We start from the raw sequence: 14,935 nt of genomic DNA on the forward strand, positions 1-14,935 counted from the left end.
TGTAATATCCCTTGCGGAGTAGACAGAGCCAACAGTCTTGAAAAGACTGAAAAGCTAATGTAAATAATAAGAAAATAATAAAGCCGAATGGAATTGAGATTCAAATATTGGCAGGTGTTTTTTATTGCCGGCAATGGGCTAGCAATCTGTCACTATTTGAATCTTAATTCCCTATACTCTGTCTACCCCGCAAGGGATATAGACGTGATTATATGTAGTGTGTATATATATATGACTATGGTTAATTTACTTAATAATGCCGTGTGGTTTTTGACCCAATAAAAGAAAGAATAGGACCTCTCTTTCTCTTTCCCATGAATGTCGTAAAAGCGATTAAGGGATAGGTTAAAAAACTTGGGATACTGCTTTTAGGCGATGACTAGCAACCTGTCACTATTTGAATCTCAATTCAATCATTTTATAATAAATACTTATATAGATATACATCTAAGATCCAGGCCAATTAGATAAGGTTAGTTTCTCATCATGCCCTGACCGGGATTCGAACCCGAGACTGCGCCACAGAGGCTGTCAATTACGTCACAATTATAAACTCACAATTCATTCATTCAAGCAGTTCACCTTCACAATTACGTTCTCAGTTCACCCGTTCACCTTCAGCGTTCAGTACTGTGCGCGTGCGCTCTGTGACGGACGAACAGACAGACAGGTGGACACAGTGAGTGTATTTTTTTATTATATAGTTTTTTTAATATTATGTGAGACGGCTTCAGGTAAATGTCGTGTTTTTTCAAGGAATTATTAGTTTTTTTTTTAAGTTTATACCTATTGAGTCGTTGAAATAAATGTCTAGTCTTAAATATCAAGGTAGGTATGTTAATTTGGACGTTATACACAAAAACGGAATTCCGTATTTTTTTATAACTTTATTATATGTTTGAATTCTTTAAAAGTATTTAATCAATATAATTCTAGTACAATTACATAACATTATTCTAGAAAAGACTGATAGATAGGCCAAGTTCAGTTATTTGGCTTAGTTATAGAATTGTGTATAGTGCTAGTGAGAGGTTGCTAGCCCATCGCCTAAAAGGAGAATCCCAAGTCTATAAGCCTATCCCTTAGTCGTCTTTTACGACAACTATGGGAACGAGATTTTAATATTTGTTGTGGTGACAATAAAACACCATCTGTGAATAATTCAACTGTCTAGTTATCACGGTTCATGAGATACAGCTTTGTGACAGACAGACGAATAACAAATTCTCAGTAATAGGGTCCCGTTATCCCTTTAGGTACGGAACCCAAAAAAAAATACCAAAACTAGTACAGTTTTAGTTTTACGGGACGGACAGAGACTACAAACACATTATCCCTTACTTTTTATCCCGGAGTTCCCGCGGCATTGATAGGATTTCCATGTGGACGAAGTCGCGGGCGGCCTCTAGTTATATTTTAATTACATTATCTACCGTATGCCTACTCAAAATCGTATGAGGAAGGAATAGTATAAATGTTACGATGATGCAATTAACCTTTGCATTTGGAGATGTCTGTAAGACCTTTACTTCTGACATACCTAAATTATCGAAGGACTTTGGGACTGTTAGAGAAATATTTTTATTCTTTAAGGCTTTTAGTACGAACAAGTAGTTCCTGAGATTAGCGCGTTCAAACAAACAAACAAGCTCTCCAGCTATGTATATAATTTTAGTATAGGTATACCTATACGATTTTTTTTAGTTTTTAGTGTACGAAAGTGAGTTTCCATCCATCAATATAATCACGTCTATATCCCTTGCGAGATTGACAGAGCCAGCAGTCTTGAAAGACTGACAAGGCCACGTTCAGCTGTCTGGCCTAATGATAGAATTGAGATTCAAATAGTGACAGGTTGCTAGCACATCACCTACAAGAAGAATCCCAAGTTTATAAGCCAATCCCTTAGTCGCCTTTTACGACATCCATGAGAAAGAGATGAAGCGGTGATGCTATTCCTTTTTATATTGGTGCCGGGAACCACACGGCACAAACGCTAAATATATATATACAATTTTCCTATATTTCATAAATCGTTAAAAATTACCTATAATTAAATTATGGATTTTCTCTCAAACAAATTAGTACTTTACATACATATATTTAAAAAAAAAACATTAAAAAAAAACCAAACGGAATGTGATAAAATAACGATTCGACATTTTTGCAAGTCTCAAGGAGATTTTAGATTAAAATTCAAGCCTGGGTTTTTAAAGGAAAAAAAGTCAGACGATATGCGTAAAGAATATAATTTATGAGAAAAAATAAAACATTAGTATACCATAAATGTGGATGTTTTGGTAATATTCGTTCATATATTTTTAAGTGGATAAGTCGGATAGCATAGAATAAAATTTATACATACATACATATAATCACGTCTATATCCCTTGCAAGGTAGACAGAGCCAACAGTCTTGGAAAGACTGATAGGCCACGTTCAGCTGTTTGGCTTTATGATGGAATTGAGATTCAAATAGTGACAGGTTGCTAGCACATCTCCTAAAAGAAGAATCCCAAGTTTATAAGCCTATCCCTTAGTCGCCTTTTACGACATCCATTGGAACGAGATTGAGTTGTCCAATTATAATTACCACGGCATAGAATTTATTTATATAAAAAAATTGGATACACGGTATCACTTATTGATGTCAACATAACTTACATCTATTACTGCTTTCAAAGCGTATGTATAGTAGAAGCGGCGAAACAAACCACACTGCAGCATTTTCACCGGACGTCAATATACAAATATCTCTTAAATCTAAATCGTGAATTATGATACTATGATAATTAAAGTGAATTGTGATAGTTGATTTTAAGTTCAAAAATTTTACCATAATTGTTAAATTAAAAAAGACTGATTTATCGTACGAATAGGGGTTAATTAATACGAATTTGTGTTTCTAGAACTCACTTTTATTTTATAATGTTGATATCATTCCTGTTTTTTTAATTAACACATATATAATCGGTTATATTTCTTAAAAACATGTTTGAGCGTCGTTACCCCGTACCCCGAGCGGTATTACCCAGAGTAAGGGGGCAATGCCGCTCAAGCATGCTTTTTTTAAAATGTTTTTTTACTATTAGTAAATAAAAGGTATACGCTGTTATTGTTAACTAGTTGATTACTAGAGAGTTAAAGACTATGTTTCTTTTTTAAATTTTGAATTAAAATGTCTAATCAAAAAAATACACCATTTTTTCGTTAGCTGAACGCCATTCCCTATGTATTTTCTTTTTACGGGACAAATTACACAGATTGAGTTAGCCTCGTTTTAAGTAATTTTTCGACGTCAACCAATGCGTTGAAACCAAAATATATGACTATTGTTAGGTAAGTGATGTTTGGAATGTCCCTTGTTCATTGATAAAAATTTAGACTTCAAATTTAAATTAACGTTATTACTATAAACTAGCTGTACCCGCTACTTCATCCGTGTGGAATAGTTATTTCGGGCATCATTGAAGACCTCAAGGATGAATAAAATTTCCACCGTTTTTTTCACATTTTCCATTATTTCTTCGCTCCTTTTAGTTGCAGCGTGATGTTATATAGCCTAAAGCCTTCCTCGATAAATGGTCTATTCAACACAAAAAGAATTTTTCAATTCGAACCAGTAGTTCCTGAGATTAGCGCGTTCAAACAAACAAACAAACTCTTCAGCTTTATAATATTAGTATAGATTAAGTTACAACATTATACCTATGTAGATTTGAATCTATATAGTATAATATAAGTGGCCAAACAGGAAGTGGACACTGGTCTACTTCAAGAGTCGTTGCCCAATCATGCGCAGGCAAATTATATCTATTTGTAGCAGAATATAGTTATAGAATACAGAATATAGTGCCGTGTGGTTCCCGGCACCAGTACAAAATAGAATAGGACCACTCTATTTCTTTCCCATGGATGTCGTAAAAGGCGACTAAAGGTTAGGCTTACAAACTTGGGATTCTTGTAACTTGTCACTATAAGAATCTCAATTCTATCAATAAGCCAAATAGCTGACCGTGACCGATATGTCTTTTCAAGACTGTTGGCTCTGTCTAGCCCGCAAGGAATACAGACGTGTATGTATGTATGTAAAGTTACAGATTTATCATATATTTATACCTAAGACAACTGTAGTAGGATATAGCTAAGTCTGTTTACGCGTATGTCCCTCTCTGTATGTATGTATGCTTAGATCTTTAAAACTACTTACAAGTACTCAACGCATTTTGATGCAGTTTTATTTTAAAGCTAGTGGAAGGTTTATACGTATTATTAAATTCTACAAGTACGAAGCCTAGGGTCACTAGTGCCTATATAATACATATATAATCACGTCTCAATTCCTTGCGGGGAAGACAGAGCCAACGTTCTTTAAAAGACTTTAAGGCCACGTTTAGCTGTTTAGCCCAAGTTGGAATGGAAATTCCAATAATCTTCCCGTGATTTTGTGGAGGTTTGTATCGGAATAGGTAGATTGAATTGGGGTCAATGAACTGAAATGTATATATTAATATATACATGCCTCCGGGATTGCGGGATTTGAAAATTATTAAGATTTTTTACGTAATTTTTACAAGTGGGATGAAAAATATATTAGTGGTAGCTGTTTTCCCCCGACTTGGTTCACGTAAATTGTAGTCCTAGTAGTTACCCGCGGACAATGTAGTTTACTGTAAGTGTAAGTACTGAAATGGAATCTCGGAAAAGAGGTCCATGTTATGCTTTCTATGGTAATTCATGATGCAAGTACATACATAAAATCAATCTACCCATTCCGATCTCTGATTATTACGTAACACGATCAAGGCTCTGTCAGGTACGTTAGGCTGTTAGCGCCAAGGTCAAAGTTTCGCTAAACATGGCGCCGCGACCGCCAAATATTGGAAAGCTGTTTAACTGTCACAATCAATACTAATATTATAAAGCTGAAGAGTTTGTTTGTTTGTTTGAACGCGCTTATCTCAGGAACTACTGGTTCTAATTGAAAAATTCTTATTTTAGGCTAAATTCTATTATTCAGTCAAGCAGCTGTACGTAGCCTATCAGTCTTTGCAAGACCGTTCGCTCTGTCTACCCCGCAAGGGATATAGACGTGGTTATATGTATGTATGTGTATGTAAAAAACATGCAGTCTAAAATTACTGATAGAAGCTATTAATCAATTTCCCCTAGACTTCAGATTCAGATCGTAATCAGTACATTCCTCGTCAGGCATCAACGAACATACGACAGGTTATAATTATGATAAATAATTTCCTTGTTTCATAATAATTACTGTATAAGCGGCGGTTCTTCAAACATTGCTTAACTAGAACCACAGAATATATATATGTATATATATAACTTTTGCCCGCGACTTCGTTCCCGGTGAAATCCTATTTTATGATGCTCCAATGTCTCAACTATGCTACTGCAAAGTTTCATAAAAATCCGTTCAGGAGTTCTTGCGTAAAAGAATAACAAACACACACACACATCTTTACAAACTTTCACTTTATGATAAGTACCTACCTATAAGTAAGATGTACGATAGGACAATATCTACGTGCCGTGTGGTTCCTGGAACCAATACAAAAAGGAGACCACTCCATCACTTTCCTATGGATGTCGTAAAAGGCGAATAAGGGATAGGCTTATAAACAAATAATGATTGGCTAGCAACCTGTCACTATTTGAATCTCAATTCAGCCAAACAGCTGAACGTAATTCAATCTTTTGAAGACTGTTGGTTCTGCCTGCCCCACAAGGGATGTATAATACTCGTATCTACCTCCGCGAACCACGGTCTTTAAACGTGTTTTTTTTTGTTTTACGAAATTGTGAATATCTCAAAAACTGCTTGGCCCATTTTGATGACTTAAAAGTTTCACTCAAAATTGCTAACTACATTTTAAATTTCATCAAAATCCTACCCACGAGTCAAAAGTTATCGCGTTATAAACGAGTACATATAAAAAAAAAAATACTTAATCGCTCCAAGTTGATTTTTAAAATAGCACAATTATCGTGCTGTACCAAAACGTACCTATCTTATGTGGCCCACTGTACTAGTGATGTGAAACATCCGCCAAACATTAGTTGCCTAACAAACTAACAAGTGAAGCAAGGCATGTTTTGCAAGGCTTTGTGGCTGGAGATTTTAGATTAGGATGCCTTCAGTTCACTCAATGATAATTGACGTGTTTTTGATAAAGATCTTCTCTCTGGTAATGAATCTGTTAGAATGTGATGTAATAAAATTGAGTTTATGTCTATTCTGGTTAATTTACTTTAATACATAATATACATACAGTCATATAGTCACGTCTACATCCCTTGCGGGGTAGACAAAGTTAGGACAGTCTTGAAAAGACTGAAAGGCTCAGATGTATGGCTTCATGATAAAATTGATATTCAAAAAGTGACAGTTTGCTAGCTCATCGCCTACGAGAGTAATGTTAAGTTTATAAGCCTATCCCTTAGTCGCCTTTTACGACATCCTTGGGAAAGATATTGAGTGGTTCTATTCTAATGTTCCGGAAACCACACGACAATAATAAATACATAATATAATCAAATCTTTATCTTTTACGAGGTAGACAGAGCCAACAGGATATAATTTCCCGGGAAAACGGTAATTTAATGGAGAACAAGTCCGCATTAACATGAGTTACCTACACCGGAAATAATCTGTAATTTCATATTCCTTTAGTCGTCACCCACGCCGCGTGAACGATATATAGTGGGATGTGCTTGCATACAATAGGACGTATCATCGAACGTAGGAGGTGACATGAGGTAATTATAATTTAGTTTGTTAATCATACCTTTCCTACGTAGGTATACTATAAATATCTTTCAGTCATGTCAATTTAAAATTTCCGACGATTCGAACCATATTTTTGCGTCTTCTTATACATTTTGAAGAAGACAATTAGAAAAGAATAGGATTACTCCATCTCTTTCCCATAGATGTCGTAAAAGGCGACTAAAGGACGAGGACGAGGCTTATAAACTTAGGATTCCTCTTGTTGGCGTTGAGCTAGAAACCTGTCACTATTTGAATCTCAATTCTATTGTAAAGCCAAACAGCTTAACGTTGCCTATCAGTCTTTTCAAGACTGTTGGCTCTGTCTACCCCGCAAGGAATGTAGACGTGATTATGGTTAATTCCACTTTGATCACCCGGGTGATATGTAGATATGTATGTTGAAATGTCAAAAAGAGTGTTATTCGCGCAAGGTTAAAAAAAAGCTACTTGTGCGAAGCCGGGTCGGGTCGCTAGTCAATAAACAAAATGCTACAAATCTATACTAATATTATAAAGCGGAAGAGTTTGTTTGTTTGTTTGAACGCGCTAATCTCAGGAACTACTGGTTCGAATTGAAAAATTCTTTTTGCATTGAACAGACCATTTATCGAGGATAGCTTTAGGCTGTATAACATCACGCTGCAACCATAAGGAGCAAAGAAATAATGGAAAATATGAGAAAAACGGGGAAAATTATTCACCCTTGAGGGCTTCAATGATGCCCGAATGACTATTCTACGCGGACGAAGTCGCGGGCACTGCTAGTTAACTATATCAAAGCGACAACAACCTGTTTGTGTGTCAGTGACAGTGTGTTCGAAGAAAGTGACAGTATTCGGTCAAGGACACTGGTCATGTGAAAGGCATATAAATATACCTACACATACTTAAATATACATAACTAGCTGTGCCCGCGACTTCGTCCGCGTGGAATAGTTATTATGGGCATCATTAAAGCCCTCAAGGATGAATAATTTTCCCCGTTTTTTTTTTCACATTCTCCATTATGCCATTGCTTCTTATAGTTGCAGCGTGATGTTATATAGCCTAAAGCCTTCCTCGATAAATGGTCTATTCAACGCAAAAAGAATTTTTCAATTTGAACCAGTAGTTCCTGAGATTAGCGCGTTCAAACAAACAAACAAACTCTTTAACTTTATAAAATTAGTATAGATATATTACATATTTTTAAAGTTTATCCTTATTGATCGTTGTGGTTATAATTATAAAATTACGAGTATTTGCGTGGCAGGTATTTGCGTCTGCGCACGATTACATTTGAATGCTGATGTTATCTGCAACGATGTTCCGCACATCACCTCTGTCGGGCCATGAAACTTGCGTTACTAAGGACGTATACAGATAGAAAGCTGGCAGCCTACAACCCTGGCGCTAGTGCGCTAATTAGCGCCGAAGAATGTCGGAACTTGTTGGCGAGATTCGCCTAAATAAGCGCTTATAGTCTGTATATAGCCTAACGCATATTAAAACACGTGTGGTTCCCGGCACCAATAGAAAATAGAATAGGACCACACCAACTCTTTCCCATGGATGTCGTAAAAAGCGACTAAGGGATATGCTTATAAACTTGAGATTCTTCTTTTAGGCGACGACGGGCTAGCAACCTGTCACTTTATATGAATCTCAATTCTATCAGTAAGCCAAACAGCTTTTTTTTTTTTTTTTTTTTTTTTAATATATACGGGACAAATTACACTGATTGAGTTAGCCTCGAAGTAAGTTCGAAACTTGTGTTACGAGATATTAACTCAACGATACTATATTTTATAATAAATACTTATATAGATAAACATCCAAGACCCAGGACAATCAGAAAAAGTTCTTTTCTCATCATGCCTTGACCGGGATTCGAACCCGGGACCTCCGGTGTCACAGACAAGCGTACTACCGCTGAGCCACAGAGGCCGTCAGAACGTGGCCTATCGGTATTTTCAAGACTGTCGGCTCTGTCTACCCCGCAAGGGATATAGACGTGATTATATGTATGTATGTATGTATTTACCACCTGTTTAGTGGCCCGACACCGAACAGATCCTACTATCAAACCGTGAGTTCCGTGACGCAACTCAAAGGTCAACTTGTCGGCAAACAAGTCCTAACACTGATCTACAGTCGTGTAGACGTGTACCAAAACAGTTTTGAATTGTTATTGATAACGTTAAAAGTGTGAGTCAACTTTTTGTCTGAATTAACAGTGTAATCTGTGAAATTTTACATTTCATTTTTTCATAGCATAATTAATTATTTATTTATTTAAATTTCATTGCACAAAATACAAATGAACCTATAGCACAATTGGCGGACTTAATGCTGGAAGCATTATCTACCAGTCAACCATAATATACTGACACCTTTTTTTAGAAGAAGCGGTCTTTATACGGAAACATTGCCGTAGTACCTAGTGACTAGGTATTAGGTATTATATTAGGGACTAAGTAAAAACGACTGAGTCCTAGTCCATATTGGATAAAAGTAACCTCACTCTTAGTGCTAGTGAGATGCATAAGTTAGTTATCAAACTAATGCACTCACTCAAGAAAGTGCAGTGCTTATTTCACCAAGGTTTATATTGCTTTAAGAAATATGAATTGAAAAAAACATAAACAACAACGTCTTTATCCCTAACGGGGTAGACAATTGGCTCAAAAGCCTCGCAGGCCGCGCTAAGCACTTGACAATGGACCAAAGCTTCAAACAGCGACAAGTTGCTAGCCCATCGCCTAAAAGAGGAATCCCGAGTTCATAAGCCTATCCCTTAGTCGCCTTTCACGACATCCATGGGAACGAGATGGAGTGGTCCTATTCTTTTTTTTATTGGTGCCGGGAACCACATGGCACACTGAAATTGTAACAATAGGATGTTAACTAAATAAATAAATAGCTTAATAGCTGAACGTGGCCGTTCAGTCTTTTCAAGACTGTTAGCTCTGTCTACCCCGCAAGGGATATAGACGTGACCATATGTATGTATGTATGAATATTGACTAACTTTGATTTTTCTTTGCGGTTTTCCAATAGGATGATCCAGGTAAAGGCAAAAAGAATAAGACTATTGCATCTCGTTCCCATGGATGTCGTGAAAGGCGACTAAGGGATAGGCTTATAAACTTGGGATTCTTCTTTTAGGCGATGGGCTAGCAACCCGTCACTATTTGAATCTCAATTCTATTCTATTCAACAGTTGAACGTGGCCTATCAGTCTTTTCAAGACTGTTGGCTCTGTCTACCCCGTAAGGGATAAAGACGTGATCATATGTATGTACAATTTCAGATGCTGTGCCCGTCGCTACTCATCCTCGTCTCCAGCCTGGTGATGACCAGCTGCGACGTCATCCACCTGGAAGGCAGGAGCACGGAGCCGCCACCGAAGCCCTACGTGTTCTCGTACACGGCCGGCAGGTTCCCGGGGCACGCTGACAGACAACATACAGAAGTCAGCGATGGCAGCGGTGTTGTGAGAGGTACCTAACTTTTTTGTTTGAATTTTACATACATACATATTATAATTACGTCTTAATCCAGCCAATTCTCGCAAAGACTAAAAGGCTACGTTTAGCTGTATGGCTTAACGATGGAACATAGATGCTCTTGCCGGAATCATACATACCTACATATAGTCGCGTCTACATCCCTTGCAGGGTAGACAGAGCTAACAGTCTTGTAAAGACTGATAGGCCACGTTCAGCTATTTGGCTTTAAGATAGAATTGAGATTATTAGAATTTTACATGCATACATATTATAATAAGTCTTTATCTCTTACGGGGTAAACAAGACCAATTCTTGAAAAGACGATGAAAAGATGGGCCACGTTCAGCTGTTTGGCTTAATGATAAATAAATAAATATATACCGGACAGATTGAGTTAGCCTCGAAGTAAGTTCGAGACTTGTGTTACGAGATACTAACTTAACGATACTATATTTTATAATTAATAATTATATAGATAAACGTTCAAGACCCAGGCCAACCAGAGAAAGTTTTGTTTCTCATCATGCCCTGGCCGGGATTCGAACCCGGGACCTTCGGTGTCACAGACAAGCGCACTGCCGCTGCGCCACAGAGGCAGTCCAAATATAAATAATATAATCGGGCATGAAAAATTTCTTTCATCCATAATACATAATATAATTAACAAACAGCGTCGGTTGATAATACATAATTTTAACATAATAAAATTACATTATAACGACATTCTGATGACCCCCAGCAAAGCATCAATCGATATTATAATTAGATGTGATATCATCATTCTCCAAGATCCTAGTAGTAAACATTAGGTGATAATAATGGATAGTCTTCCTTCTATACATATGTAAAACATACATACATATAATCAAGTCTATATCCCCTGCGGGGCAGACAGAGGCAACAGTCTCAAAAAAAACTGAATGGCCACGTTCAGCTGTTTGGCTTAATAATAGAATTGAGATTCAAATAGTGACAGGTTGCTAGCCCATCGCCTGAAAGAGGAATCCCAATTACATAAGCTTAGTCGTCTTTTACGACATTCATGGGAAAGAGATGGAGTGCTCTTATTCTTTTTTCTATTGGTGCCGGGAACCACACGGCAGAATACAGTGCTGGAAACAACTGGATCGCTGACACAGAATAGAGAAAGTTTGACAGAATGAGGATTATGCCCAGCATTGGGTCATGGAGGGCTGATGATGGTTATATCCACATCATCATAGTGCCGTGTGGTTCCCGGCACCAATACAAAAAAGAATAGGATCACTGCGTCTCTTTCCCATGGATGTCGTAAAAGGCGACTAAGGGATAGGCTTACAAACTTGGGATTCCTTTGTAGGCGTTGGGTTAGCAACCTGTCACTATTTCAATCTCAATTCTATCATTAAGCCAAAAAGCTGAACGTGGCCATTCGGTCTTTTCAAGTCTGTTGGCTCGGTCTACCCCGTAAGGGATATAGACGTGACCATATGTATGTATGTATCATACCCACAATTTACATAATATGTCATTGAAATCAAGTATACACCATAAAACATTTAAATGTGTCCTAAAATTAGAATCTTTCCCCTGAATTACAGGAACGTTCTCGTACGTGGACCCCCGTCAGAAGGTCCGCACTGTGGACTACGTGGCCGACAAGGAGGGCTTCCATCCGGTGCTGAGCGAGCAGCCCCCGGAGCACCCGGCCGACTCGGACTCCGTGGCGAGGGCTAAGGACAAACACTATCAGCTCTACGCCAAGATAGCTGAGGAACACGCTCAGCATCCGCATCCAGTTGGTAAGCTGAATGTTGGACCGTAAACACTGAAGTTTGTTGGTAGTGTTCACTTATTTCCTATTATTACTGATACTAGCTGTGCCCGCGACTTCGTTCGCGTGGAATAGTTATTTTGGGCATCATTGAAGCCCTCAAGGATGAATAATTTTTCCCCGTTTTTTTTTCACATTTTCCATTATTACTTCGCTCCAAAAGTTGCAGCGTGATGTTATATAGCCTAAAGCCATCCTCGATAAATGGTCTATTCAACACAAAAAGAATTTTTCAATTCTAAACCAGTAGTTCCTGAGATTAGCGCGTTCAAACAAACAAACAAAAAAACTCTTCAGCTTTATAAAATTAATAATAATAGATAATTAAACATGCAGAGCAGTGTACATCTTTTTATTCAAGGATTGATCGATGACAAAACATTCAGTGACATTATATATCCTACTACTATTATAAAGGCGAAAGTTTGTATGGATGTTTGTTACTCTTTCACGCAAAAACTACTGAACCGATTACCATGAAATTTGGTATGTAGGTAGCTGAAGACCCAGAATAACACATAGGCTACTTTTTATCCCAGAGTTCCCGCGGGATTGATAGGGTTTCCATGCTAATGAAGTCGCGGGCGGCCTCTAGTAGATTATAAACTCATTTCTAGTATCAGCACACAATAAACACACACATACATAATCATTAGTCCGTCATTACAAGTGATTTGTTCCTTTTATAACTATTTACTTACTATTTTCTTTTACTGTGTAAATTTCTATGCATTAAAGATATTACAAACAAACAAATCATGGCTATGGTTATTAGTGCCTTGTGGTTCTTGGCACTAATACAAAAAATGATAGGACCACTCCATCTCTACCCCATGGATGTCGTAAAAGGCGACTAAGGGATAGGCTTACAAACTAGGGATTCTTCTTTTAAGCGATTGGCTAAAAGAAACTACTGGTTCGAATTGGAAAAATTATTTTTGCGTTGAATAGACTATTTATCGAGGAAGACTTTAGGCTATATAACAACACGCTGCAACTATAAAGAGCAAAGAAATAATGGAATATGTGAAAAAAACGGCAAAACAATATTCATCCTTGAGAGCTCCACTGATGCCCAAAATAACTATACCACGCGGACGAAATCGCGGGCTCAGCTAGTTACTTATAAAGGTGTTACTACATTTCAGACGCCTCATCGCCTCGCCAATCAGAAGCCGTCGCTCTAGCCGCCGCTAAGCACGCCCAGCTGTTCAGGGTCATAGCTGAGCAGCACGCGAGGATAGCGGCAGAAAGAGAGGCCCTCCAGAGAGAAGAGGAAGAGAAGAACTTACAGGATTTAGGTCATTAGCTGCCAAAGATAACGCTTAAGTCAGAATAATGATTAACAGTTTATGTACTTCTGAGCAACAATAGTGGCCAATGACTATGATTTGATGAGACATGTCCTTTTATGATGAAGTATTCAAATATTTTCATTAATGACAAGGATTTTGCAGTAAAAGTAGTACTTGTGTTCTATGTTTTTCATAATTATTTTATCATTGTGACCATACGACTTGACATACATAAAATCACGCCTCTTTCCCGGAGGAGTAGGCAGATACTACCTCTTTCCACTTGCCACGATCTCTGCATACTTCCTTCGCTTCATCCACATTCATAACTCTCTTCATGCAAGCTCGGCGGTTTCGGGTACTATTGACCTGACCCTTTACCAGGACGTCCTTAATTTGATCAAGATACGTTCGTCTAGGTCTTCCCACTCCAACCTTACATACCATACGACTTGATATTGTACCGAAATACGCGTCCACAGATTATGTGTAAACTGTGTAAGTGTCTGTACTTAAAAAATCCTTTTTCGTAATCTAACTCGCATGTTAACCTTGCTAATTATTTTGTGTAATGATTTTTTGGGGGCGAGTGCCATAAAAATTTAGTTACAAAAAATTTTAGAAATTGTTACCAGTTCAATTATTTCTGAGATGCGTTTGATTTAATTCATCTTCAATTCAAGTAAGTAGTACGAGTATCATGATCTTAAATTCAAGTAGTTCTCTAAAGTTTCTACCAGTTTTAATAACTTCTAGTGATATCATTATTTCTAATTTCGAAAACAAATTTTTATTCAATATGTAAATTTCTAGAAATATTTATGTTATATGAATATTGTGTAAGTATTGATTATAATATTGTATGTTTCCAAAGTTACCATGAAAATACTCTAAAATGCCATTAAATTTTAATTTTAAGTGTGTAGAGTAACTTCCGTTAAGTTTTGTACATTTGTATAAAAAATAATAAAATGAAAATCACATCGAAATAAATGTTTAAACATGTATTTTTTCTTTATTTACTTATATTGTAATGGGGTGAAAAAAAGTTGAAAACTGAAAAGTGCTGGTCCTAGTGAGGCCTTGCACCTCCGAAGAATTTTGTAACTCTTCTTGAAATAATTTTATTTGGAACAGCTAGTGGATTATCTTTAGAATATTTCATCCGACCGAGGTTTAATCAAAACCTAATTTTGATATTGTTAAGTGTTAGCTTGTTTAATACGTCATGACATTCAATCATTCATTTACATTCAATCTCGTTCATTCTTCAATTCAATCACTTCGTCTGAAAGAATGCCGGGTGGCTCAGCGATCCGGCACGACAGTCTTGTTCGAGACGTGAAACAGAGCGAACGTGGATACAAATTTGGCAATTTGTCAATAAGCTGATAATTTGTGATTGTGAATACTTTAAAATAAAATTATTCCTGATTAATAATAATAATGTAAGTATATAGTTTTCTCTTTTTTTGTATTAAGAAATGTTAAGATCATTTTAAAGGTAAGAAATAGTTTCAAACTGATATTTGATTAAAGTTTTCAA

General features: G+C 37.0%; 1 protein-coding gene across 3 annotated transcripts; it reads left to right on the forward strand.

Annotated features, from left to right (window-relative positions):
* The first annotated feature begins 615 nt into the window (after positions 1–615).
* LOC106133225 (cuticle protein 16.8) lies at positions 616–14,924 on the forward strand. Of its 3 annotated transcripts, none has more exons than XM_013332874.2 (4): positions 616–679; positions 10,083–10,272; positions 11,862–12,062; positions 13,243–14,917. In XM_013332874.2, the coding sequence occupies exons 2-4, from the start codon at positions 10,083–10,085 to the stop codon at positions 13,401–13,403; spliced, it is 552 nt and encodes a 183-aa protein (XP_013188328.1). In that variant the 5' UTR covers positions 616–679; the 3' UTR covers positions 13,404–14,917. The 3 variants fall into 3 exon arrangements, with proteins under 3 accessions (XP_013188328.1, XP_060806624.1, XP_013188327.1); XM_060950641.1 differs by lacking the exon at positions 616–679 and adding an exon at positions 716–734 and having other exon boundaries at positions 13,243–14,924; XM_013332873.2 differs by lacking the exon at positions 616–679 and adding an exon at positions 8,897–8,977 and having other exon boundaries at positions 13,243–14,924.
* The last annotated feature ends 11 nt before the right edge of the window (positions 14,925–14,935 follow it).

The sequence above is a fragment of the Amyelois transitella genome, chromosome 22 (genome assembly GCF_032362555.1).
Source record: "Amyelois transitella isolate CPQ chromosome 22, ilAmyTran1.1, whole genome shotgun sequence".
NCBI classification, from domain to species: domain Eukaryota; kingdom Metazoa; phylum Arthropoda; class Insecta; order Lepidoptera; family Pyralidae; genus Amyelois; species Amyelois transitella.

Bases quoted from the DNA above. Each gene is read 5' to 3' on its own strand.
- LOC106133225 (XM_013332874.2), top strand. From the start codon at position 10,083: ATGCTGTGCCCGTCGCTACTCATCCTCGTCTCCAGCCTGGTGATGACC. The intron at 10,273-11,861 runs GTACCTAACTTT...CCTGAATTACAG, and splicing joins TGGCAGCGGTGTTGTGAGAG to GAACGTTCTCGTACGTGGAC. The intron at 12,063-13,242 runs GTAAGCTGAATG...ACTACATTTCAG, and splicing joins TCAGCATCCGCATCCAGTTG to ACGCCTCATCGCCTCGCCAA.